The 26,940-nt window shown below is 36.1% G+C and overlaps 1 protein-coding gene across 3 annotated transcripts in view; it reads left to right on the forward strand.

Annotated features, from left to right (window-relative positions):
• Positions 1-26,940, forward strand: part of nf1a (neurofibromin 1a) — a 405,866-nt gene that overhangs the window by 148,946 nt on the left and 229,980 nt on the right. For 2 of the 3 annotated variants that reach the window (XM_039756663.1, XM_039756665.1), the window contains exons 20-24: positions 10,649-11,092; positions 11,520-11,659; positions 12,245-12,367; positions 12,652-12,735; positions 13,016-13,132. In XM_039756663.1, coding sequence (XP_039612597.1) covers positions 10,649-11,092; positions 11,520-11,659; positions 12,245-12,367; positions 12,652-12,735; positions 13,016-13,132 — 908 coding nt within the window. The remainder of the gene's footprint in view (positions 1-10,648; positions 11,093-11,519; positions 11,660-12,244; positions 12,368-12,651; positions 12,736-13,015; positions 13,133-26,940) is intronic. The other variant, XM_039756666.1, reaches the window with a different exon arrangement.

Consider the following 26,940-nt stretch of genomic DNA (forward strand, 5'->3'; position numbering starts at 1 on the left):
GTGTTGAAACAAATTGGTAGTGTTACTTTTGGGCATCGAAACTGTTTTTCTACAGTGTCTACATCTGACTTAATTTTGTTCGATGTCATCCTTACTGAAGCCAAAATGTGTCCAAATGACAGAGACTGCGTTTTTCTTTGGTAAAAGCTGCTCTTGTTGCTCAGTTGTGTCAGTGTTTAAGCTCTCCATGCACGACATGTCGGCGGAATAACGTAATGTAACGGAGCAGGGTCACGTGACTCCACACACGGTAGTGTTTTTAAAGGGAAACTAATCGAAATAATCGACCTGGAAAAATTTGATCGATTATAGGTTCTGAATGTCAATTTCGATTACTTTTCGATTAATCGCCCAGCCCTAGTGATTTATATATTTCCATTTATGGTCAACTTTACTTTGAGTACTAGATATTCCTAATTCTCGGAACATCCATATATTAAATTGTATTCAATACGTCATTTTCTCAACTGAACTCATTAGCCTGTCTTTTGATGAAAATGGTTGATGTATATTAAAAACAGGAAAAAAAAAACAGGATGTCTTATTAGAGAATGTCAGTACTTTTACATTTACTTGTTTGGCTGATGTCTTTATCCAAGGCGACTTACAAAATTTATGATACAATTGGGTACATTTCCTTTGGCTTTCCAGTAGATCACAGGCAGGTCAAGTGTCTTCCTCATGGTCATACTGTGTCATTAGTGGGATGTGAACCCACAACCTTAGGGTTTGAAGTCCAAAATCTTAATGACTACACCACACTACTACACTGTATTGAACACCATGAAGCTTAAAGTAGCATGGATTATAGTTACCATTTTACATGGGTTTCCAAGATAGGACATTTTTTTAAATATGATGTTAATTATCAGCTTTATTTTTTGTCAGATAATTATTTTGTAATGACCTCTTCTTCTGAGATTTTTCTCTCCTGTTGTCATGTTGTTTCTGTCTCTGTTTTCTTCTTTGATTGAGATACTATGTTCATTATATCCATCTCCTCTTTGTCTGTGCCTCCTCTCAACTTGCACCCTTTTTTGAAGGAAATTAACTTCAAGAATATGAAAGCATAGAGATAGATAAATATAACTTAAATTTACTTATCACAATGTATGGTCATTGGTGCCAAGGTTGGGTATAGTTAAATCTTTATAACATATACCTTCAGGGTTCTTGAAGCTCAGTTCTGAAATATATATGAAAATTTGTGTATTGTCTTCGTGTAAAAGTCAGTTTCCAAGTTATTGTATTTGAAGTTTTCTTTGTTAGACTTTTCTGTTACTGCACACTGTAATGTGACATTTAAAATAATCTTTTACTACAGTTAATACTGTAGTAATATATACAGTAAATACAGATTATTTCTGCATCTTGAAAGCGTCTCTTGATAGGATTGATTGGATGATTGGTTGATTGGAGGGCAGATGTGGAGACACAATTTCTTGCTGAAGCCTTTTTTCTCAGGCTATTTTGGATTGTGTGCTCATTTAAAATGAAGCACTTTTCAAGTAGAATCTCCAAAATGTGCTAGACTTAAAGCAATCCAAAAATTGCACTAATGAGAATGGAAATATTGTTCCTAATATGTTTTCCCCCTCGATGGCTTAAAGAAAAGGCTGTAAGTTAACTTTATAAATTCTTTATCTGTCATTTGGTTATAAATGAACCAGCTAAACCATTCAGATCTGATACATCAGGAGTAATTTTACTGAACCACCGGATCATAAGAATCAAGGATTTTTAACTTATGCTTGCACAATATTGTCTGATTAGAAATAGTCAAGAAATAGAAAAAGAAATATGTCAAATTCATCTTCAGCACAAAACATAAATATACACAGGTAACTTATTTACAAATTTTTGATTTTTTTTTCATTATTAAACTGTTCAAAAAAGAGTTAAACATTATTATCACTGGCCGCCTGTGAATTCGAAAGCAAGCCTAAATCCTGTGGTAATATTCTTTTGTTTTACAAATGCATTTTACTACTTCATGTATGGTGAAATAAGTAACATCAACCTCTTTTTACACCCTTGACTGACCTGGTCCACTAATGATTTGCTAAAGGGATTTTAAATTCCAAGCAACTTGGTAAATGTTTCAAAACAAAAACCTGAAGCATGTAAACATTTACACAGAAATCTTAACTTGTTAACGTCAAGTATCTCAAAATAAGCAGATTTAATGTTTGTCTTATTCTTGACGATTTCGTTCAAGTTCTAGAAGATCACATGGTCTGCACTGAGCCTGTAGAATATATGCTAGCATGACACCAAGTCTCTGCAATATATTACATGTTTTAGGCTAATGTTATTCTTTTTGGTATTGTACTTTCTTTTTTCTGGTCTTGGCAACTCGCTATATGCTCTCTCTTTCTCACTTGCTTGTTCTGTGTTGGGACAGAAAAGAAGTGGCTGATAAAATAGGTTGACTCTGCCCTAATTCTAGTGTATTTGTTTTTAGGCATTTCCTTTCAATGTATTTGAAAAATGGAATAAAATACAGTAAAAGGAGTTTTAGAAGTGGACAGGGTGAACTTTATTCAGCTAGATAAGAGCTTTTATGCAAGACAGTTTTCACTTTGGAACATCCGATACAGCAGATGGCAAGAAGTAACAGGCTAGTTTACATATTGTTCACTCCTATGCTGAGGGATTCTGCATCTGCTGAAGTGGAGGTAATAAAACAAGTGCAGTTTAGGGTATGCAGTTTTTGACGTTTTCAGTTGAACTTCTTTAGGTACAGTATTTGTTAAATTTCTTGAATCAATAAAACAGATCACAAAAAAGCCATGTCACCTTCTTAGTAGGAGCTAATAGAAAAACTATTAGAGCACAAGTCCATTAGTTCTAAACACAACATTTTAAAAACTTAAATGTTGAACAGTGTATACCACTCTGTACACCACCTGCATACCAACATGCCTTTAAGCAGAATAAGCAGCCCAGCTTCAAGTAATACAATCAGTACTTAAAAATGGTTCACCATATTGTGTTTCATAAACCCAGCAAAGTTCTGACACATTATCTTTGTCTGAACACCCATACTGCACATGCTAGTATCACTGTCTCACTAGAGCATGCTTTCTTTCTACTTTGTTTGCTGGCCTCTTGTGTATAACCTCACTGCTACTTCCTTGCCTTTGTTATAAAAGGTGCTTCACTGGATTAATAAGTTCTGAATTTTTGCCATTAGAACATGCAAAATGGGGAGGACCAGTGAAGAAGGGTTTCAAAACCTGTTTAACCAGGGTCTGTCAGAGGTCGCTTTATTGTTACATTTCATTTGATTCAATTGTGCAATTTTGATTTATTAATTTAATCGACTAACAAATTGACAAGGAGGCTGTGTTGAAAATTTGTTTTTTTCATAATACATACTGTGATTTGGGGTACAGGTAGAAGGGAGTGGGGCTTAGGTACAGTTTTTTTCCCCTTTCCTAAATGGTTTTGAACCTTAAAATTCATTAAATGTTTAAACATTCTATAACTCCCATCCCTAATTAATGGTATGAACACTGGCCAAAGCATCAGCCAATTACAGTTTCAGCATATCTTTAGGAAATAGTTGAAATTAAAACTAAACTGTCACTTTATTAATATATTTCTATTACTGAATTGCAAGCAGCATGCCCTTTTATGGTTTACTGTTCTACTAAGCCATGCAAAGAAGTTTCATACCAGTATCATGCTTCTTGTCTTACACACGGTGCTGCTTGGAAACCAATAATGCAGGTATTTTCCTTTAATACAATAAGTATTCTGTTCTGTTAGTCATTACTTTAAAAAGTAATTGGACAATGCAGAACACTTTATATGTTACTCCTCTAGTACTGCTCCCAAGGTTGTGCACTGTACATTCTGCTCATAATCATACATTTAGCATTTTCTGAAATACTGGCACAGATTATTTCAAACAAGAGAAAGAATAATGTGATTGCCCAAGCATTTGATTTAGGAATTGTATTTTATGGACGCTTCCTTCTATGGCTGCTAAAAGTGTTTGCGAAGCTTAGCAGGTGAACAGAGTGCAGTGAACTTGTGTAGACTACAAAGTCCTTAATTGTAACCTAGTTAAGGGTTAACCTAGTTGTAACCTAGTTAAGGCCAATAACTAGAATAAGAGTTTACATGGCATTTTAGGAGCAATGTTTCTGTAAATAACTGAGTTATTGGAGCACATGAAAACGCACTCCAAGTGAGTTTTCAATGGGTACTTCAGTTTGTATCCATCTTTGAAACATGTGCATTAGATTAAGTGGCAAACCTAAACTTTCCCAGTATGAATAAGTGTAAATTTTGCATACCAGCTCCTCATAATCCTCTGATGCAGTGACTTTCCCAGTTCAGTCCAGTGGGGTTCCTGGGGCTGCACATTTTTTCTACAGTTAGTTTCACAATCCACTGTATCATTCCTCGTTTTCATTTATCTCATTATTTAATTAGTTGGTCTTTTTTTTCTTCTTTTATTTGCATTTATAAAAGAGCAGTAGTTTAAGATTTATACCCACAAGAAATTTAGTCAGTGATATCTTTGTTACAGTTAATAAGTTCTTAACTCTCCTTTTTCACTTATGTATTGATTTACCCTTTTCTGCATTGTTTTTTGCCTTATTTTTATCCTATTAATGACAACAATAAAAGAAGTAGACACCAGGCCAGATAATGCTAAATGATGAAATACTTAACACTGGAAATTTCAAACCTGGATTTGCTGAATTACAAGAATTTATGCATGATACAAGGCAGTGAAGGATGGGAAGAAAACTGTATGGCTGTTTTAAAGCAGGAGTGAAAGTGCTTGGTAAAATGTCAGGAAAAGGCTACTCCTGGAAATAAGAATGTGTGGTTGTGTAATAAGAAAGTGCAAAATTAAATCAAAATGCATGAAAAAGTATGTAATATTGTAGGTGGTGAGGAAGAGACACAATCTTTTATAGTGGCAAATAAAAGGCGAAGAGAGCAGTGGCAATGGCCAGGGCAAGAGCGATGAACAGTGTATATGAAGAGCTGGAAACTCCAATGGGATGGAAACAGATTTACAATAGTGTTTCTAGCCCCATTTACAAAGAGAATGGGGACATACAGGAGAGTGGAAACTTAACACTACATAAACTAATGTCCCACACAATGAAAATTTGGGAAAGAATACTATAAAAATGTTGAGAGAGGAAACAACAGTTGGTGAACAACAGTTTTGGTTTTATGTATGGAAGAGGAGCAAGTGATATTATATTTGCTTTGAGGCAAGGGATGGAAAAGTATGGGGAGAAGGACATAGAACTGCATATAGAATTTAATGATCTGGAGAAGGCCTATGAATAGGGTACATTGGCAGTTGGTGTGGAGGTATATGAGGGAGAATGGTGCCCCTGAGAACTAATGTAGAGCTAGTAGAAGATATGTTTTGTCATGTCAAGACCAAAGTCAAGAGTACTGCAGGAACTACAAAAAAACTTGCCTGTCAAGGTGGTGCTCATCCAGGGATCATCCTTAAGCCCTTAGATCTTATATTTGATGTCCTAAGCAGTGAGATCATAGACAAGCATCTTGGGCCATGCTGTTTGTTGATAATATAGTTCTGATTGCCTTCAATAGAGAGTATCTGCAGCAAAAGCTTGATCTCTGGAGGGAAGCTGTTTAGGATAGGTGATTTAAGATTAGTAGAAAGAAGAGAGACTATACATGGTTAAAATGAGAACTTTGAGAAGGATACATTCAGTTGCTGTCAGAGAGATTAAAAAGGGTGTAGCAACTGCAAGATACGGGAACGCGATTCCTACACTTAACAACCCAAAGGGAAGCGGACGATAATAGAAGGTTAAAATAGCATTACCATATTCGGTCCTAGGCCCCTCTTGTCCCCTATGCACGCCCTTATATAAACTGGCAAAAAATCTCATGCAAAAGAAAGTGGGACTGAAAAATATATTGACATTTGCTGTTTACATTGATTTGCCCAGTGCCTGAGTGCTCATTAGTGAACCCCTTTCCCTGACACCCTCCCCAGCGCCCAAATCCTAATCCGTGGTATGACGCAGACAATAAATAAATAAAAGTAAATAAAAAAAAAACTGTTCTCAGAGAACGCCAAAAAAAAAAAAATTACTTAGTCAACATATAAGAAAACAATGAATCCTGCAGTTCAGTTCCTTTCGTAGAGCAGGAGGAAAACACTACAGTCCTCTGGTGGAATGGCTTCTCCGCGGACTATCATGAAGAAATGCAAACTCCGGAATCTGACTCACCAGACGGGATCACCCGAAGAACACCAGTACTTGGCCACTTCTCAGGGATTCATCACCAGATTATTTCTTTGGGGTGGCCACCCACAAATAGCAGACGTCCCTGGGTGAAGAAAGATCCTGAACGATTCTTTGAGCGTGGATAGTCTCCGCCTTGCCTTCAGCCTTTTCCTTCCTTTTTTCTTCCCTCGTGCCTTGATCCGCCCTTCCCCTTAAAAAGAAAAAGTTTCCCTGCAAAACATCCTTGCCCCTCTCGGTTGTTATGGAAACATCACGCCGGCAACAGGCAGCTGGAATATTTACCGGGCAGGGTCCTCCCAGACTGGAACATCACCAAAGGTGCCTGAAGGGCTATTTAGAAGCACCTTCCCAGCCAACTTTATAAGGTGACAGACAGTCCAGAAGGCCAACCCGACTGTCGAGTTATGTAGCCTTGCTGCAAGGGTAAATGAATTTAAATACATTGGTGCCTTTGTGACAGCAGATGGTGGATTAGATAGTGAGGAACACCATAGGATTCAGGCAGGTTGGAAGAACTGGAAACAGCTTTCTGTTGTGTTATATGATAAAAGGATAACTGTTACGATAAAGGGAAAACTCTATATGATATTAAGTATGATCTGTGGAACTGAAACATGGCCCCTGAAATAAACCCAAGAGAAAGCTACAGATAGGGATATTGAGGTGGATGTGTGTAGTAACAAAAATAGATTAGATCAGAAATAAGACCAAAAAAAAGTTGTGGAATTCTCAAAGAAAATCCAAGAGAAAAGACTCCAGTGGTATAGCCATATAATGGGAAAAGACGACATCAATGTAGGCTATAGGGACATGAAATTGGATGTTAAGGGAAGGAGAAGAAGGGGGAGACCAAAGCAGCATTGATTGGATTGTATAAGGGAGAAAGGATTAAATAGGAACAAGTATGAAGATTGCAGAGTGTTGAGAAGTCTAGTCAAAAATAGTAATCTCATAAAAATGAGAAAAACTAAGGAAGAAGACAGAGGGATAATATAGTGTTTTTTTTCTTTTGTAGTTATTAAGATTTTCATCACTATGATTTACAGCAAACACCACAGAAAATGGCTATTAATAAAAAGTGACAAAAGAGAGTTAAGAAATTAAAACTATGGCAAAAATATAAATATTTGTAAATTTCTAATGAATGTAGATCAGATAATGCTGCATTTCTAAATGCAGAATAATAATTAAACTTTTAGACCAGTTAGAGGTAAAATGAATTACCAATCATACAACTAGTTGGAACAAAAACATGTTCCAAGAGTTCCTAGGACTTAACCTGGAAACCAGTGTTCTAATGGAATAACCAAATTCAAAAAATAAAATGGAGGGTTGAGTGAATAGATATTATTTACATATATGTTAACTATTTAAGTTTGCAATAATCTAATTTTCAACCTGTTTTAATGTATTATACATGTACGTTTGATGAGTTTCAGTTTTTTTTTTAGTAAAAGAGGGAAAATTTGTTTTTGATTTTGTCTTTAACTCTTTGTGTCATGATGCTGCTGTTTCTCTTACGTTCAGTGAGTTTTGTTTTTTCACTATTTCTTTATAATTAAGTTTTAGTATATACAGTATACTGCAGGACAAAGTGCAAATATTAGAGTGCTTACTTTATCAGGTTCTTTTTTTCAGGGTTTGGTACATATTTTGAAGTCTTCCACCATACTAAATGAGAAAAAAACAAGCTCAAGCCTACAGCTAATGAGCCAGTTTTTAGAAATTTTGCTAAACTGGACTTGGTTAGTTTTTATATTTTTAGTCCACTTCTGGTTGAGCTTCTGTCAGTGAAGTGGTTATTAGAGAATATAGCAAATGGCATTGCTAAAGGCACATCTTTTTTTATTTGTGTTGTGTACAATTTACAGTTGTTTTAATAATGAAAGCCCCAGGGAGTCTAATAAATTCTTAACAGATAAGTAATGGCCAGTTATAAAAGTGTCTGTAAGCTTTTCATTCTTTTTATTGAGTATATAAACAGCAAATCCTTAAAGAATCCCTTCATTTAACACAATATTAATCAGTAAGGTTTTCAGAATTTTTTCTTTGACCTAAATTGGTTTATAAAAATGATTCAACAATTTAAATAATACAGACCAAATCCAACATCAGTCATATACTTATATACTTTGCAATAGTAACCTCTGTCTTGCCAAGTCATAGTAAAGTAGAGCTTAGTAAATGTTATTTTTCTAGGGTTGAGTAGGATCATTAAATTATTTCTTTACCATATGGTACCATTGCTTTACATAACATGTTAATGCCATCTTTGCCACATAAAACAGTTAAGAATATTTTTACCACTGATTTATTTAAAAAAATATGGGGTACTCTGAACAGGTGCTGACTTGGTTGGTGCATAACAAAAGCATGTAGGACCAAATAGTGGTGACAAATATGTGCAGTCAAAAGTGTAATGTGACAAATATGCACAGGAAATATACATGCAGTAACAAATGCACACAGCTAGTGAAAGGGTCACTGTACTGTGCAATTTGCAGTGCAACAAGCAAAGCAAACTTTATAACATGAGGAGAACCAACATACACAAATATACAGTGCTGCTAGAAAATTTGTAAACCCTCTAAAATATTTTCTCTCCATTCAGCCATTTCATAACTGGCTTATGCTGGTCAGGTTTGTGGGGCAACTTAAGCCTATCCCAGCAAGCATTGGGCGCAAGACAGGAACAGTCCTGGACAGGGCACCAGTGCATCACAGGGTAACTACAAACACACTTGAGGCCAATTTAGCATTGCTGCTTCACCTAAGCTGCATGTCTTTTGACTATGGGAGGAGACCCACAGACAAAGGAAGAATGTGCCATTTCTGCATAAGTATGACCTAAACTGTGATCAAATAAAGAGAATTCAATTAAGCAAATGATAAAAAAAACATTTTACTTGTTCATTTATTTCTTGAGGAAAATGACCAGTTGTTACATATTCGTATGTGAATCTTTGATTTCAGTAATTGGTGTTACCTTATGCAGCAGTATCTTCAACCAAATGTACAATACATATTACCATATAATGTGCAATCCCTTGCAAAGGGTCTAAATTGTATCAACTTTATGTTTTGTGCCATATGATGATGTTGCCTCTGAGTTTGTGGATGCTGTAGCAGCCAGCTGACAGAAGCAATCAACAGTAGACTGGGGCCAGGTTCCTGCACTGTTTACCATGGTAGACTTAACCATTTACAGACAGAGTGGATTTAGCTACCTGACTGACATTAAACTCTCTAGACGCATCTTGTTTGTTTCACGGCATTCCAGGCAGCACTGGCCAAGTCCTGGGCATTCTGTGATAACCAGCCAGTTTGAAATTTCTGATAGCAGATTTGATTGGGTGAAGTAGCCTGCATGAGGGCAAAATTACTGGTGTGAGGGTTGTGGAGCAGCTATGCAGCTGGGAGGATGGAAATAACGAACAGTGAGTAAAACCATCAAAGAGGTCTAGGAGGCAGGGTTCAGAACCCTTCAGATTCACATGTGGAAGAAAGGCTCAAGATGGGTTGACCATCAGTTGGCAGGAGTGCAGTGGAAAATGGCCTGCAATCATCCTGAGTACATTTGTACAGGGGACAAAGTCAGGTGAAATGACATTCGTCTTAGTGTTTCTGTTCATATTTTTTGCTTTTGTGATATTCCCCGTGACCTTTAACAGAAAGGTAGTTTGCATTGGTGTCATAGAGTTCAGTGACCTGTTCTTTAATGAGGTAAATCAATAAATATAAATATTGATCTGATGGCTCAAATTGCTCATCCTGCATGGTCTCTGTTTTTTGTGTCTTCCATCTCAACTCTTTTAACAGTGCCAAAATCAAAATATATCCAGCTTAATTGTCACCTGCAACAGCTAATACGGACATATGGATGGATACCACATTGTAAAGCTGCAAGGGATTGTGCATAATGTGGTGCTATAATTTGTATAATATGGTTATTTTTGAATTTACATGCTTTTCTGTTGACTTTACATTTATGTATTATGTTGTATATTTTGTTTTGCAGGTTTTGTTCCTATTATTATAAATTGTACAGTGCAGTGACCATTTACTACCTGCACATTTTTGTTCTTCACATTTATCACAAAAGGCTTTTAATGCCATCCTAATTTCCTACAATGGTGCATTTGTTTAATTACTATTTACAAGAGGCAGCTATTAATCCCTGTAGCTTTCCATTACTAAGTATAGGCATTCTTGCTATTTGTAATATATTAATTTTCAAAATGTACCTTTATGTAAGATTTAATGCATCAAATATCTGTCTTGTATTAGTTTTGTTTTTGTATTTACCTTAAATATTACATGATCTTTATCATGATTTTCCTGCTTTTAAAATTTGAGTAAAAACAAATTATGTCCACATTTAGGTAACTGAAAGTCTCCATAAGACAATTGTTAAGCGGCGAATGTCTCATGTAAGTAGTGGGGGTGGCTCTGTAGACTTGTCTGATACGGACTCCTTGCAGGAATGGATCAACATGACGGGATTCCTCTGTGCTCTTGGTGGGGTGTGCCTACAGCACCGCAGTAACCCCGGACTAGCCACTTACAGCCCCCCCATGGGACCTGTCAATGAGCGAAAGGGTTCTATGATTTCCATGATATCCACGGAAGGAAATGCTGAAACTCCTCTCAGCAAGTTTTTAGATCGTCTGCTTTCTCTTATGGTGTGCAATCATGAGAAAGTTGGTGTTCAGATCCGGACAAACATCAAAGACCTAGTGGGTTTAGAATTGAGCCCAGCACTTTACCCAATGCTCTTCAACAAACTCAAGAACTGCATCAGCCGGTTTTTTGACACTCAGGGGCCGGTAGGTACATCCTTTTTCCTTAATTTATTTCAAGTTTCATGAGAACACTTGGCATTTTTTATGTGCTCTTGAGACTTTCCATCAGTTTAAGTTATTAATTTAATTTTACTTCTTTGTTTCTTGTTAATATCTCATATTTTATCACTATAAATCAAAAATGGGCAGCTGTTTAAGGTAATTGATGTACAAATCTATATTAAGTATAAACGTACAATTTTATACATCTTTACAAATATTAAAGCTAGTTAAACCTATGACAGGCACTCATTTAGTACTTTTTTGTAATTATTTTCTAGTAAATATGATTGCTGTTACACAATATGTTTTCAATGGAGATTGTTTTGAATCAAACCTTTGCATTTTTTTTATTCTTTCCAGTAGAGGGGGTTCAAGTCAAATTAAGTTCTGAATGTTCTATTATATGTAGGTTCCTATAAATGACACTAACACTCAATTTGTGGAGCAAACAATTGCAATCATGAAAAACCTCTTGGATAACCACACTGATGGAAGCTCTGAGCACCTTGGGCAAGCCAGCATTGAAACCATGATGCTCAACCTTGTCAGGTATAAGTAACTTACTGGGTCACATCTTTAGTTTTTCTGCATGTTCAAAACACCATATTTGTAGTGCTAGTTGCCATTATGATCAACATGCTTTAACATTGCATAGCAGCAGTACACCAGTGCAGAGGAGAGCCACCAACTACACCCCAAGGATATACTGTATAACATGTTTTACTCTGACAGTCTAAAGTAGATAATCATGCAATTGGGAACTTTGGAGTTGGAGGTTGGAGGCATTTCTTTGTATGAAAGGTTGTGGTAATCTGGAAGAAAGTGAAGAATCATATACTTAAAGCCCTGAGATGACACCTCAAGAAGAGATTTTTAGATTGTTTACCTATTTGCTGACCAAAATGACTTGGTGCACTGAATGGTCTTCTCTGACTGAGAAAATAATTTATGCTCTTAAGTTTACTTCAGACTTAAGAAGAAGAACCTTAGACTCACTTTTGTTCTGCAACAAGTAAATACAAAATAAATTAATAAAATAAAATTCATATTCTTATTGTAGAATTTTGTAACCTTATACGTGGGTGTCCATTTTTGAACTTTTTCGTGAATGGCATAACTTGTTTCTTTCAACAGGTATGTCCGAATATTGGGAAATATGGTGCATGCAATTCAGATCAAAACAAAACTTTGTCAGCTGGTAGAAGTTATGATGGAACGACGGGATGATCTTTCATTTTGTCAAGAAATGAAATTTAGGTAAGTGTCATCTGAACATAACGTAAGTGTAGTCTTTGTTTTTAGTCTTGGTAAAATTAGTCAAGTAGTAAAATGAGTTTTATTATTTGATTTTTTTTTTTAAACTCTTTCTGATTACTTAAGCCAGATAATAAGCATTTTAGTGACTACTTAAGGAAATTGATAATTCTGAGGGACACTACTTTCAGTTTTTAACAACAAATGTCTGAAGGTCATTTTATATTGATAATGATAATAGTTTATGGTGGTTCTTGAACTTTAGAATCCATATTCTCTCTTTATAGAAATAAGATGGTAGAATATCTGACGGACTGGGTAATGGGAACATCTAATCAAGCTACTGATGAAGATGTCAAATGTCTGACAAGGTATATATTTAGTCATATGATTTAAGGTAACTATACAGTAATTAAAAATGCAAGCAAAAACAATATTTGCATTATAACTTAAAAAAAGCATATTCTGAATCTACAAAGGTGCAGTTAAAAGTTGCGTTTAGTGTGTTTATTCAGCTTCATTTGTTAATCAAGTTTAATTTAAAAAATCTTAAATCGGAAACAAATCCATTTTTTTTTTTTTTTTTAATAACAAGCATGAAATTGACGACAATGACCATTATTTTACCTCTCTGCCATTTTATTTGATTAGAGATTTGGACCAAGCCAGTATGGAAGCTGTGGTGTCCCTGCTTGCAGGCTTACCTCTCCAGCCAGAAGAGGGTGATGGTGTGGAGCTCATGGAGGCAAAATCACAGCTCTTTTTGAAGTAAACCCATCAGTTTAATTTAAATTAGTTTAACTTTATTGTGTGTTAATTGGAGACAATACTGGAATCAGGAACAATGTGACATATTTTAAAACAGAGTCAAATTTAGAAAGTTGCTTATATGAATAAACTTAAAGTAAGTGCCTTCTGGCAACAAATGACATAACCCTGCAGGGCAATAACATAAAAGAACCAGGACTCTGGTAAGTCTTTCTCAACAAACAGCAGGTCTCCTGTTAATGTCTGAAGCTGTCAGTTATCAGTCACAAAAGACAGGTCAGTGGAAGTAGTCCAGCTTCTTATGATGGGAGGACTGGAAGAGGTGGAGGCAATTTCGTTCACTGGGTGGCTTCTCTAAGCTGCGGGGAGAAAAGGAGAAGACACGGCTAGCGACAGTATTGCCTCTCGCACTGGTGGTTTACCACCTACCTCCAGTGAGCCAGCAACGAGATCTTCGATGCGCACGTGTGACACGAACTATACCCTTTATTCTGATTAACACCCAGGCAACTGCTGAAAATGATACCTGCTTGATCATTAAACACACATCCCTTACATATTCACAGAAAATATGTAATTATTAAATAACCCAAGAATTATAGGTGGTGGTTTTTAGTGGCAGAATATTCAATAACAATGATCAAGATGGTGCATCAGTATATTAAGGATTGAAGGGATCATTCTTGCCTTAGAGAACTCTGAGTAACAGTTATATTTCATTCAAACCAGTAGGGCAAAATCTGCAGACAATAATCACACCTAATCATCCCTTTAACTATGATATTTAACAGATGAGACAGCTGGTCTCCATAGCTGGTAAGAGTATTAAAATCAGTTTACAACTCAATTTATGCTGGTAAAAAAGAATGTATTGATATGAAAATAATCCTTTTCACTGTTTTTTGGGCAGCTGTGTTTCATTTGTTTTATTAAAACAGATATCACATTAATTTATTTTTCATTCCTACTTATTTCAGTATTGTCATGGAGAGCTAGAGCTTGCCTAGGTAACATTACGTTCAAGCAAGTAATAATCTCTAAATAAGGTGCTTATCCATCTAAAGGCACACTCATGTAGCCATTCAAATGTATTCACATGAAGCTATGTTATAGGTGCCAGTTAGCATAACCTACACATCCTTGGAATGTTGGAGGAATTTTAAAGTACCTGAATGAGAATTAACTTTGACGTTGTAAGTATGTACAAACTGTACACCATACCAAGTCCTGGATTTTTATTCTAAAACTGTGAGGTCAAAATGTTTACAATAGCACAGTTGTTTTGCCCACATTCAGATAACATCCTTGCAAAATTTCATCAAAAAGTCATGCCTGATTTTCTCAGATATTTCTTGTTTAACTGTAGTCTTAATTTGCAAGCTACCACTGTGTAATTGGGTTCATTTTTTGGAGTCTGTTTCAGTATGATAACCATTCTCCTCTAGTTATAGTTTACTTTTATGATGAAAATGTACTTTTAGTTTGTGTACATCAAAACTGTTAAAAAGAGATCATTTAAATTAGGTTTATATATTTATTTTACACAGTTGTAGCACAAATACAGTGGTGTGAAAAACTATTTGCCCCCTTCCTGATTTCTTATTCTTTTGCATGTTTGTCACACAAAATGTTTCTGATCATCAAACACATTTAACCATTAGTCAAATATAACACGAGGAAACACAAAATGCAGTTTTTAAATGATGGTTTTTATTATTTAGGGAGAAAAGAAAAATCCAAACCTACATGGCCCTGTGTGAAAAGTAATTGCCCCCTGAACCTAATTACTGGTTGGGCCACCCTTAGCAGCAATAACTGCAATCAAGCGTTTGCGATAACTTGCAATGAGTCTTTACAGCTCTGGAGGAATTTTGGCCCACTCATCTTTGCAGAATTGTTTTAATTCAGCTTTATTTGAGGGTTTTCTAGCATGAACCGCCTTTTTAAGGTCATGCCATAGCATCTCAATTGGATTCAGGTCAGGACTTTGACTAGGTCACTCCAAAGTCTTCATTTTGTTTTTCTTCAGCCATTCAGAGGTGGATTTGCTGGTGTGTTTTGGGTCATTATCCTGTTGCAGCACCCAAGATCGCTTCAGCTTGAGTTGACGAACAGATGGCGGACATTCTCCTTCAGGATTTTTTGGTAGACAGTAGAATTCATGGTTCCATCTATCACAGTAAGCCTTCCAGGTCCTGAAGCAGCAAATCAACCCCAGACCATCACACTACCACCACCATATTTTACTGTTGGTATGATGTTCTTTTTGTGAAATGCTGTGTTCCTTTTTACGTCAGATGTAACGGGACATTTGCCTTCCAAAAAGTTCAACTTTTGTCTCATCAGTCCACAAGGTATTTCCCCAAAAGTCTTGGCAATCATTGAGATGTTTCTTAGCAAAATTGAGACGCGCCCTAATGTTCTTTTTGCTTAACAGTAGTTTGCGTCTTGGAAATCTGCCATGCAGGCCATTTTGCCCAGTCTCTTTCTTATGGTGGAGTCGTGAACACTGACCTTAATTGAGGCAAGTGAGGCCTGCAGTTCTTTAGACGTTGTACTGGGGTCTTTTGTGACCTCTCGGATGAGTCGTCTCTGCGCTCTTGGGGTAATTTTGGTCGGCCGGCCACTCCTGGGAATGTTCACCACTGTTCCATGTTTTTGCCATTTGTGGATAATGGCTCTCACTGTGGTTCGCTGGAGTCCCAAAGCTTTAGAAATGGCTTTATAACCTTTACCAGACTGATAGATCTCAGTTACTTCTGTTCTCATTTGTTCCTGAATTTCTTTGGATCTTGGCATGATGTCTAGCTTTTGAGGTGTTTTTGGTCTACTTCTCTGTGTCAGGCAGCTCCTATTTAAGTGATTTCTTGACTGAAACAGGTGTGGCAATAATCAGGCCTGGGGGTGGCTACAGAATTTGAACTCAGGTGTGATACACCACAATTAGGTTATTTTTTAACAAGGGGGCAATTACTTTTTCACACAGGGCCGTGTAAGTTTGGATTTTTTTTCTCCCTAAATAATAAAAACCATCATTTAAAAACTGCATTTTGTGTTTACTTGTGTTATATTTGACTAATGGTTAAATGTGTTTGATGATCAGAAACATTTTGTGTGACGAACATGCAAAAGAATAAGAAATCAGGAAGGGGGCAAATAGTTTTTCACACCACTGTATATAAATGTAGTACAGCATTAACTTTTAAAAAATGCATGCAACAACAGCTGTGTTAATGCTTGTAATAACAGACATGAATATTGTAAATAATTTTCTAAGGTCAGCAAATGGTATCTATATATTGTACTTTATGCTATACAGCCATATATATGTATTATTGAAGAAATACTAATCAAGGATACATTTAAAATTAGACAATTAAAAAACTTCTTAACATATATTTATAGTATATCTTGCAAAACAGCACATCATTGTATATTGGCTAAAGGGAAAAATAGGAGAATTTTAATTCACTGATAGGAAAAAGTAGAAAGGTTGCTGCCTTTAAACAGGGTTTTAAATCCTGATCAAATCTTCCAGAAAGTTACATGTACATTGTAATATTATTACCATCTTATTTGAACAAGCTTGATGACTTTGTACAAATATACAAATACTTAACCCTTCAGCACAACTGCAAACCAGAGTGTGCACATATTGTTTAATAAACCGTATCTTGTTTCATACTAGTATATGTCGTCATGTGTCAAAAGCTGGGTGCATTTTGCACAGCTCATGGTGTGGCTTCAAGACTTGTCCCTATGCTACTGCATGTGATTGCAGGTCCTGATGTATCTCTAGGGTACTTAAAGACAGCTTTATCCAATTTGTAATAAGAAACCTTTCTAATCTAGTCCCTGTTGTAATTTTGTATTCATCTTCTAATCAGCTTATAGGAAACACAGACAAAAAAGTAGGGTATAGACAGTGCTTGTTGAAAGAATAAGAAAGTTAAGAAAATAAAACAGTATTTTCCCAAAAAAAAAAACAAAAGCATTTTTGAAAAGAAGAGTAGGCAACCCTCCCTTAAAGTAGATTCAAAAGACGATGTCGAAAACACTGGTTCTGCCATATTTTAAAAGGAATGTGATATTATCACATGGATGACATTTAAACATAAAGGCATGTTTTTTAAAATCAGAACCTTAAGACTTTTTCATTAATGGGTCCAGTTTTAAATATAGGCACCAATGGAGGTGGATCAGACTTTATTTCTAGATCTAATTATTTTTTATATTTTTAGCTGTCAGTTCATTAAGATTCTGCTATGTAATTAATTTGTGAGATGCACCATCTCCATGCTTTTTGAATAGATAAAAAAATTATTTCAACTGCAAAGTAATGGGTGTGCTCTTTGCGAACAGTATTTGCATTAAAACACTCTGAGGAAATACAGGCTGAAATTATACTAGAGCTGTATCAAATAATGAAAACATGGCCTCTTTTTATAATGTAGCTTTTACAGGTTAGGATGAGTGAATTATCCTTACATAATGCATTGTCTATCATTTAAAATTAAGTCAAGGATTTAACTCATCATTGAGATAGGTAACTGAAGATTTTTTTGGTCATCATTTACATTCTTACCCCTGCTTTCACAAAGTGTATCTGTTATTTCCACATTTAGACTAATTTGTTTGACTGTTATCTTTGCAGTTTTTCTCTGTTTTTTCCATTTCTTTCTGAAGAAAAATATGTACAGTACAGGCCAAAAGTTTGGACACACCTCCTCATTCAATGTGTTTTCTTTATTTTCATGACCATTTACATTGGTAGATTCTCACTGAAGGCATCAAAACTATGAATGAACACATGTGGAGTTATGTACTTAACAAAAAAAGGTGAAATAACTGAAAACATGTTTTATATTCTAGTTTCTTCAAAATAGCCACCCTTTGCTCTGATTACTGCTTTGCACACTCTTGGCATTCTCTCGATGAGCTTCAACAGGTAGTCACCTGAAATGGTTTTCACTTCACAGGTGTGCCTTATCAGGGTTATTTAGTGGAATTTCTTGCTTTATCAATGGGGTTGGGACCAGCAGTTGTGTTGTGCAGAAGTCAGGTTAGTTGGACGATCATTTATTTTTCAACATGACAATGACCCCAGACACACCTCCAGGCTGTGTAAGGGCTATTTGACCAAGAAGGAGAGTGATGGAGTGCTGTAAATGGTCATGAAAATAAAGAAAACACATTGAATGAGAAGGCTCATTCCTTACAGCTTCCTTACAAAAGTTGGGCAGGTTTCATTTCGAAATTCTACGAGTAATGGTCATAACTGGAAGCTATTTTTCTCCATTTACTGTAATGGAGTTGAGCTCGAAAGCCGTGGGGGGCAGAGTTTCGTGTGACATCATCACGCCTCCCACGTAATCACGTGAACTGACTGTCAACGCAGTACGTAGAAAACTAGGAAGAGCTCCAAAAAGTGCTGAAGAAAACATGCATTATATAATTGAGAAGGCAGCGAAACAATAAGAATCGAGCGAGTGACATATTAAACCATATTCATGATTGCTGCTACTTCAGAAACAAAGCACGGTGTAAACCTAAAGTTTAAATTAAGCTCATAGACAGGCTGCCGCTGGCATTTTTCATGCCCGCGGGTAATGCGGGATACGCAGGATATAAACGAGAGTTTTGATCACTTTGTAACTAAGTTAAAATTGCAGGTGAGGGGCTGTGCTTATGCAAATTCCGAGAGACTGTGTTTGTGGGGGATTGACAGTTAAGGCGGGTGGGGGAGTCACGTCATCATCTCCCCTCCCATTCACCTCATTTCGCTCTGAGCTTAGCTCCACAGCTGACACAGTGTTACGGAAGTGAGTTTGTGACGCTGCCACCAAATACATAAAAATCCACAAGTTAATACACACACTGTCTCTAGAGTTTCTCCACACTGAATCCTCCAGGCCCTACTTACAAAAGGTTACATTGACAATCGTGTTACGTTATTTTTAAAATATTTCCTTTTCTTAGCACAAGCACAGCTGAGAAACTTCGATGCATGTGCTCCATAACACGTTAAAAAAATCATGCATTTAATCACACTTTGCATTACAAACAAAGGGGAATTTCTGTCAATGCATGATTTCCTGGTACACCGATTACATTGATCAGCACTTCCCGATTCATTTTACTCTCGCACCCCCTTGGTTTGAGAAGAAGTATGAAAAAATATGAGGTTAACACAGAAAAACAGATCACCAATTGAAGCTTTATGAATAATCGATTCGCCATCAATAATTGTTTTGGTAAAGCCATACTCGGTGTAATCCTCCTTCCATTTTATAATTTTTCCGCCACTAGCTATGATTAAATGAACGGTAAAAAAGTAAGAGCGAAGCGAGGGTGACTTTTTCAAGCAGGCAGGCGACAGCTGAATAGCTTGAATTTGGATATAAGTAGGTTCTATTTAGTCGCCAGAAATATCTTTGTTAGGAATGGAAGTTGAATTTCGTCTTTAAATTTCTATGGTAAAGAAAACGTTATGCAATGATGACTAAATTTAACTATATAAAGTCAAAACTTGTATATATAAAGTTATTCCTGAATATATAAAGTCAAAACTTGATTATATAATGTCAGCGTCAATATATATAAAGTCAAAACTTGTTTCTGAATATATAAAGTCAAAACTTGAATATATAAAGTCAGCGCTGGAATGTATAAAGTCAAAATTTGAATATATTAAGTTATTCCCAAATATATAGTCAAAACCTGAGTATATAAAGACGGCGTTGGAATATTTCAGAATATATAAAGTAAGCGCTGGAATATATAAAGTCAAAACTTCACTATATAAAGTCAGCGCTGGAATATCCATCCATTTCCCAACCCTGTTGAATCCGACCACAGGGTCACGGGGGTCTGCTGGAGCCAATCCCAGCCAACACTGGGTGCAAAGCAGGAACCAATCCTGGGCAGGGCACATGCATCATTTTCAAAACATTAACCGAACAGTGTTTTTTTTTATTTATTTTTCTGAATACATTTTTGTTAACTTAGTTCAGTTCAGAGTCGTTTCAATCAATAGAGTTTGACTTTCACTTTATATATTCAGGAGTGAGTTTATATACTCCGATTTTGACTTTATATAATCAGGAATGACTTTATATATTCCGACGCTGACTTTATATATTCAGGTTTTGACTTTATATATTCCAGCGATGATTTTATATATTCAAGTTCTGACTTTATATATTCTGACGCTGACTTTATATATTCACAAAATCAATGTATTTGCCTGTTTGGCACCCTATAGTATATGTGTGTGTGTATATATATGTACACATGTATGTATGTATGTGTATATTTATATATATATATGCCAGCAACACTCATGACAATGACAAAACAATTACATTGTCAATCATGTTACGTTATTATTAAAATGTTTTCTTTTTCATAACTTCTTTAACATACTACTTCTCCGCTGCAAAGCGTGGGTATTCTGCTAGAGTGTATATATATACACACACACACACACACACATAAACATATATATACATATACACACATATATACAGTATATATACATATACATCCACATATATATATATATACATATATATATATATGTGTGCACAAAACCACGCTTTTATCAAGGCTTCCGTCGGGTAGTCTTTTGAAATGAAATTTTCCTCCAATCAGTCGTAGCAACATGCTTTCTTCCGACTGTTACATTTTTGTAGATCTGATGTGTGAATCAATGTAATCGGTGTACCAGGAAATCATGCATTGACAGAAGTTCCCCTTTGCTTGGAATGCAAAGTGTGTTTAAATGCGTTAGTTTTTAACGTGTTATGGAGCACATGCATCAAAGCTTCTCGGCTGTGCTTGTGCTAAGAAAAGGAAACATTTTAAAAATAACGTAACATGATTGTCAATGTAACCTTTTGTAAGTAGTGCCTGGAGGATTCAGAGTGTGGGGAAGCTTTAGAGACAGCGTGTGTATTAACTTGTGGATTTTTCTGTGAATATTTGGTGGCAGCGTCACAAAGTTGCTTCCGCAAGACTGCGTTAGCTGCGGAGCTCAGCCTTCCACCTACATGGGAAGTTGGAGAATTAGTGATGAGTGAGTGAGTCAGTGAGGGCTTTGCCTTTTATTAGTATAGATGAATGACCTCCAAAGAGACAGAGACTTTTGATCATATGAACGAGTCTGCAAAAAGTGGCGTCTCCTGCCCAGCAAAAGTCGAGCAGCCGGCACGCTCGCACTTTCATTTGCACGTATGCTATTATGAGGTCGCGGAAGACACACACAGGAGTGAAGACCGACAGTGCCATCCCAGCCGGTTAATGGCAGGGACATCTCACCAGTCTACACAAGACCCACCGCGACGGTCCCCAAATGGCGCTCATATCGTCAGCGAAGACATCTCTCTACACTATATAAAAGAAAAGGGCAACTTTCCTTTCTTTACACCTTTTATCCCAAACCTAAGCCTTTCTCTCTTAACACTGCAGAGGGCACAAAACTAATTTTCTTTAATTGCTGGTAATGCCGGTACGGCACATTACCAGAGGCAGAAATGTGGACGTTCACACAGAAAATGTAATTTCTATACAACAGCCGTCGTGTAGCACCTTTCAAAAGGGATCTACTACCGAGAGATGATCCATATACATTTTAGCTGCTGTTAGTACTACTTACCTGTTGTGTTACACAGTCTTTAAAATGTTGTTTACCCGAAACCACTCCAGTAGTGCTCAATGTACCTGTACTTCTTAAAACGTTAATGTTTTACTGTTTAATAACTTATAGACTACATTTTATTTTTTTTTCCCTTGCACTCAGTGACCAAAGCTATACACACACACATATAGACGCATACATATATATACACATATATATACCTGTGTATGTATGTATATGTGTATATATATATATATATATATATATATATATATATATATATATATATATATATATATATATATATATATATATATATATATACACACACCTATCTACATTATACATACACACACACACACATATATATACACACGTGGACAAAATTGTTGGTACCCTTCAGTCAATGAAAGAAAAACTCACAATGGTCACAGAAATAACTTTAATCTGACAAAAGTAATAATAAATAAAAATTATATGAAATTTAACTAATAAAAGTCAGACATTGATTTTCAACCTTGCTTCAACAGAATTATTTAAAAAAATAAACTCATGAAACAGGCCTGGACAAAAAAGACTGAAAATAATGTTGCCAAAGGGACATGTTAATCCAAGGTGTGTCCACTAATTAGCATCACAGGTGTCTACAATCTTGTAATCAGTCAGTGGACCTATATATAGGGCTCCAGGTAGTCACTGCGTTGTTTGGTGACATGGTGTGTACCACACTCAACATGGACCAGAGGAAGCGATGGAAAGAGTTGTCTCAGGAGATTAGAATGAAAATTATAGACAAGCATGTCAAAGGTAAAGGCTATAAGACCATCTCGAAGCAGCTTGATGTTCCTGTGACTACAGTTGCACATATTATTCAGAAATTTAAGATCCATGGGACTGTAGCCAACCTCCCTGGACGTGGCCGCAGGAGGAAAATTGATGACAAATCAAAAGACGGATAATACGAATGGTAACAAAAGAGCCCAGAAAAACTTCTAAAGAGATCCAAGGTGAACTTCAAGCTCAAGGAACATCAGTGTCAGATCGCACCATCTGTCGTTGTTTGAGCCAAAGTGGACTTCATGGGAGACGACACCATTGTTGAAAACAAATCATAAAAAAGCCAGATTGGAATTTGCCAAACTACATGTGGACAAGCCACAAAGATTCTGGGAGAATGTCCTATGGACAGATGAGACAAAAATTGAACTTTTTGCCAAGGCACATCAGCTCTATGTTCACAGATGGAAAAATGAAGCATATCAAGAAAAGAACACTGTCCCTTCTGTGAAACATGGAGGAGGCTCTGTTATGTTCTGTGGCTGCTTTGCTGCATCTGGCACAGGGTGTCTTGAATCTGTGCAGGGTACAATGAAATCTCAAGACTATCAAGGGATTCTAGAGAGAAATGTGCTGGCCAGTGTCCGAAAGCTTGGTCTCAGTCGCAGGTCATGGGTCTTGCAACAGGACAATGACCCAAAACACACAGCTAAAAACACCCAAGAATGGCTAAGAGGAAAAATTGGACTATTCTAAAGTGGCCTTCTATGAGCCCTGACCTCAATCCTATTGAGCATCTTTGGAAAGAGCTGAAACATGCCGTCTGGAAAAGGCACCCTTCAAACCTGAGACAACTGGAGCAGTTTGCTCATGAGGAGTGGGCCAAAATACCTGCTGAAAAGTGCAGAAGTCTCATTGACAGTTACAGGAATCGTTTGATTGCAGTGATTGCATCAAAAGGTTGTGCAACAAAATATTAAGTTTTTGTCCAGGCCTGTTTCATGAGTTTATTTTTTTAAATAATTCTGTTGAAGCATGGTTGAAAATCAATGTCTGACTTTTATTAGTTAAATTTCATATCATTTTTATTTATTATTACTTTTGTCAGATTAAAGTTATTTCTGTGACCATTGTGAGTTTTTCTTTCATTGACTGAAGGGTACCAACCATTTTGTCCACGTGTGTATATAATTTGTGTGTGTGTATGTATGTATGTATGTATGTGTATATATAATGTAGATAGGTATGTGTATATGTAGATATGTATATAGATATGAAGATATGTATGTATGTGTGTGTATATATATATATATATATATATATATATATATATATGTGTGTGTGTAGACTCAAACCGATTATGACAGCAGCAATCCAAGCTGTGAGAAAACACTAAAAAGGAGGCGTGTCAGACGTCATGGTACATTTTCTGATGCAGCTAGACGAAAACATCTTCGTGACGCTTCCGCCAAATACACAAAACAATTACTTTGACAATCATGTTATGTTATTTTTAAAATGTTTCCTTTTCTTTTTCATAACTCGTTTAACACATGACTTCTCCGCTGTGAAGCGCGGGTATTTTGCTAGTACTCTAAATATTTCTGTTGGAGAATTTGGAATTAGTGTGGTTTACAGTAGTGTCTGACAGAAGGATAGACATTTTTTCCTAGTGTGGTCTGAGTTTTGGACACTCCAAAAATTTCACTCACAATTAGATTGCTGACCTTGGTACATTTTAGATAACCTAAGCCAAGATAACTGTGTGCACTGAATGATTTTTAGTTGGTTTGCATAAATTGATGAAGTGTATCTTATCAGTGACTTGGTTTATTTATCAGACATTCTGACTAAGGGGAACCCTGTCCACTAAAAAAAAAGAATATGTAAGTGTGTTACTTGATATGTTAATTTTTGCAAGGTAATATTGTTTTTACCGTTGGTTCTTGTGGATAATTATGAAAACATGGCAGGTATATTTTAACTGTTTTTGTTTTACATGTAATGGAATTGAGGTACTACAAGGTTAAATTTGAAATGTATATGCTGGAGGAATACAAACTTGTATTTAATATAGAAACTGCTATATACCCACTTGACATAAATGCTCCATATGTTGTGTAAGTTAAGCATGGCTGGAAGAGATAATTATCCTAGCATTTTGACTTAATGAAACTCATACCATTTTCTGAATGAGTGTTGAACCCCTGGATTTATGCCCTATTGAAAGTAATTTTGTTTATTTAAATAGGCTTTCTGACAAGCACATGTACATGTTGGTAATATTCACTAAGACAAGAAAGGTGAATTAATTGAACATTTATATTGTGTTTAAATGGAGGACGAATCACAAGAGGCTGATGCAAAATAGGGATAGTTAACTTTTAAATGAAAATGTACCAAGTGACACTGATAGGAATTTCTGCAGGTAATAGTAAAAGGCAAAGCAGTTGCTCCATTTCCATTACTTTGAATTAACCTTTTATAGTAGCTTGACTGTGATCTCATTTACTTATAATGATCTTCCTTAGTTTAAGATCCATAATGATAACCAGTTGTCATTGCCATTTTGAGGTATTCATTTTACTTGCTAAATGTGATTTTGGTTACCACTTGGCAGTTAGAGTTCTTGAGTTGACTTCACTTCAAAATCTGTTATACATTTTATGTAATGTAAAATGAAAGCTATTGTAGGAAAGGAAATGGTGGCAAAAATCCCCTGCCTCCTTGTGAGGACATGTACTCTTGGAACATACTAAAAGCGCCTCTGGGGATCCGCTCCTCCTGACATCCCAGACATTATGCTCATACTCTCTCTGCTCTGTTACTTTTGCACAATATACATTTATCATTTATTTATTGATTATTTTATTTGTTTTGTGATTCTGTATATTTGTTGTTTTTTGTTTCTGCTACTGTATGCATCTAAATTTATCTACTCGAGTGTAATCTAAAATCAGGCTTTCATTGTTTTCATAAAATGCATGTGCTCAGATTGCAGGCTTGTAGATTACACCACAATAATATATTTAGACTGACAGTTTTTGTTTGCTCTCTTTATTAAGATGTTTTGTCTGACACAAACTTATTTGTGAATTTTGTGCGGATACAGCTGTTATTTTTAAAATTTCTCTTTGCATAATTCATGTGGTCTTGTGAATGTTAGTTACGTTGTTAGCTATGAGCATGGGAAAGATGTGTTATTTTTTTTTATTTTTAAGTATGTTTGACTTTTTAGAGCATAATGGTAATGTTTGGGTCTTCTACGAAACATTTCATTTACCTAGTATGTGCAGGTGTTTGCTTTAGGTACGTTTTTGAGATGATGGGTTTTCAGCATATACAGTATATTGTATACTAAGCTATTCAGAGCTGGTAACAGTCATACTTTTGGTTTCTTTGATTTAGATATAATACCTCTAGCTGTGTGTGTCAAGGGTTTCCAAATAGTTCAAAGTAGTTCAAATGCAGCTACCAGAGAAGCCTTCTAGCAGCAATATGACTTTTCACACAAAAAAGAAAGAAAAAAGTTGATAGTACACACATGGAAAGGGGAAAAATGGATACTTATGATATTCTTTAAATATCTAGGTTACATTTTTTAATAGTTCTATATATCCATCCATCTGTCCATTTTCTAACCCTCTGAATCTGAACATAGGGTCACGGGGGTCCGCTAGAGCCAATCCCAGCCAACACAGGGCACAAGGCAGATTTCTATATATCTTTCTATGCAACCGTCAGAAAACTATATGCCCTTCATGTTTCTTTCAAGCTGTCTAATTTCAATCTAAGGGCTATTTCTGCTGTCACACAGAGTTAAGTTTATGAACATTACATTTTCTATAACTTACAGGTCAGGGGCCCCCAACTCCAGTCCTGGAGGGCCCCAGTGGCTGTAGGTTTTCATTCTGATCCTTTTCTTAATTAGTGTCCTGTTTTTGCTCCTAATTAACTTCTTTTGAATTCATTTTATTTGACTTGCTCTCGAAGACTCGGACCCCTTAATTATTTATTTTTCCTTAATTAGCAGCCAAACAGTAATGAGACACAAAATGAACCAAAACGTAAGCTGTGTCGATCATACAGTATCTGAAAATAAAGAAAGGTAAAGGTCTCCGGATAGAAAAGAGAAAATCAACAATTTTGGAAAAGTCTGCTGTTGCACAATGAGAGCAACATCAGGCCATGGAATTAAAGAACAGGTTTAATTAACAAGACTCGGCTCCTAATTAAGCAACTGGTTGTAGTGAAATTGGTTGTAGTTTCAGGCCCTGACTTAGTTGGTCTCCTGTTGGCTCACTCACTTCACATTTAATTTCTCTTTGGGTACCAATTAAGGAAAGAAATTAAGCAATTCAGAGGAACGATGAAGAAATTGAGGGGAACAAAT

Source organism: Polypterus senegalus, chromosome 6 (genome assembly GCF_016835505.1).
Source record: "Polypterus senegalus isolate Bchr_013 chromosome 6, ASM1683550v1, whole genome shotgun sequence".
In the NCBI taxonomy this organism is placed as follows: Eukaryota; Metazoa; Chordata; class Cladistia; order Polypteriformes; family Polypteridae; genus Polypterus; species Polypterus senegalus.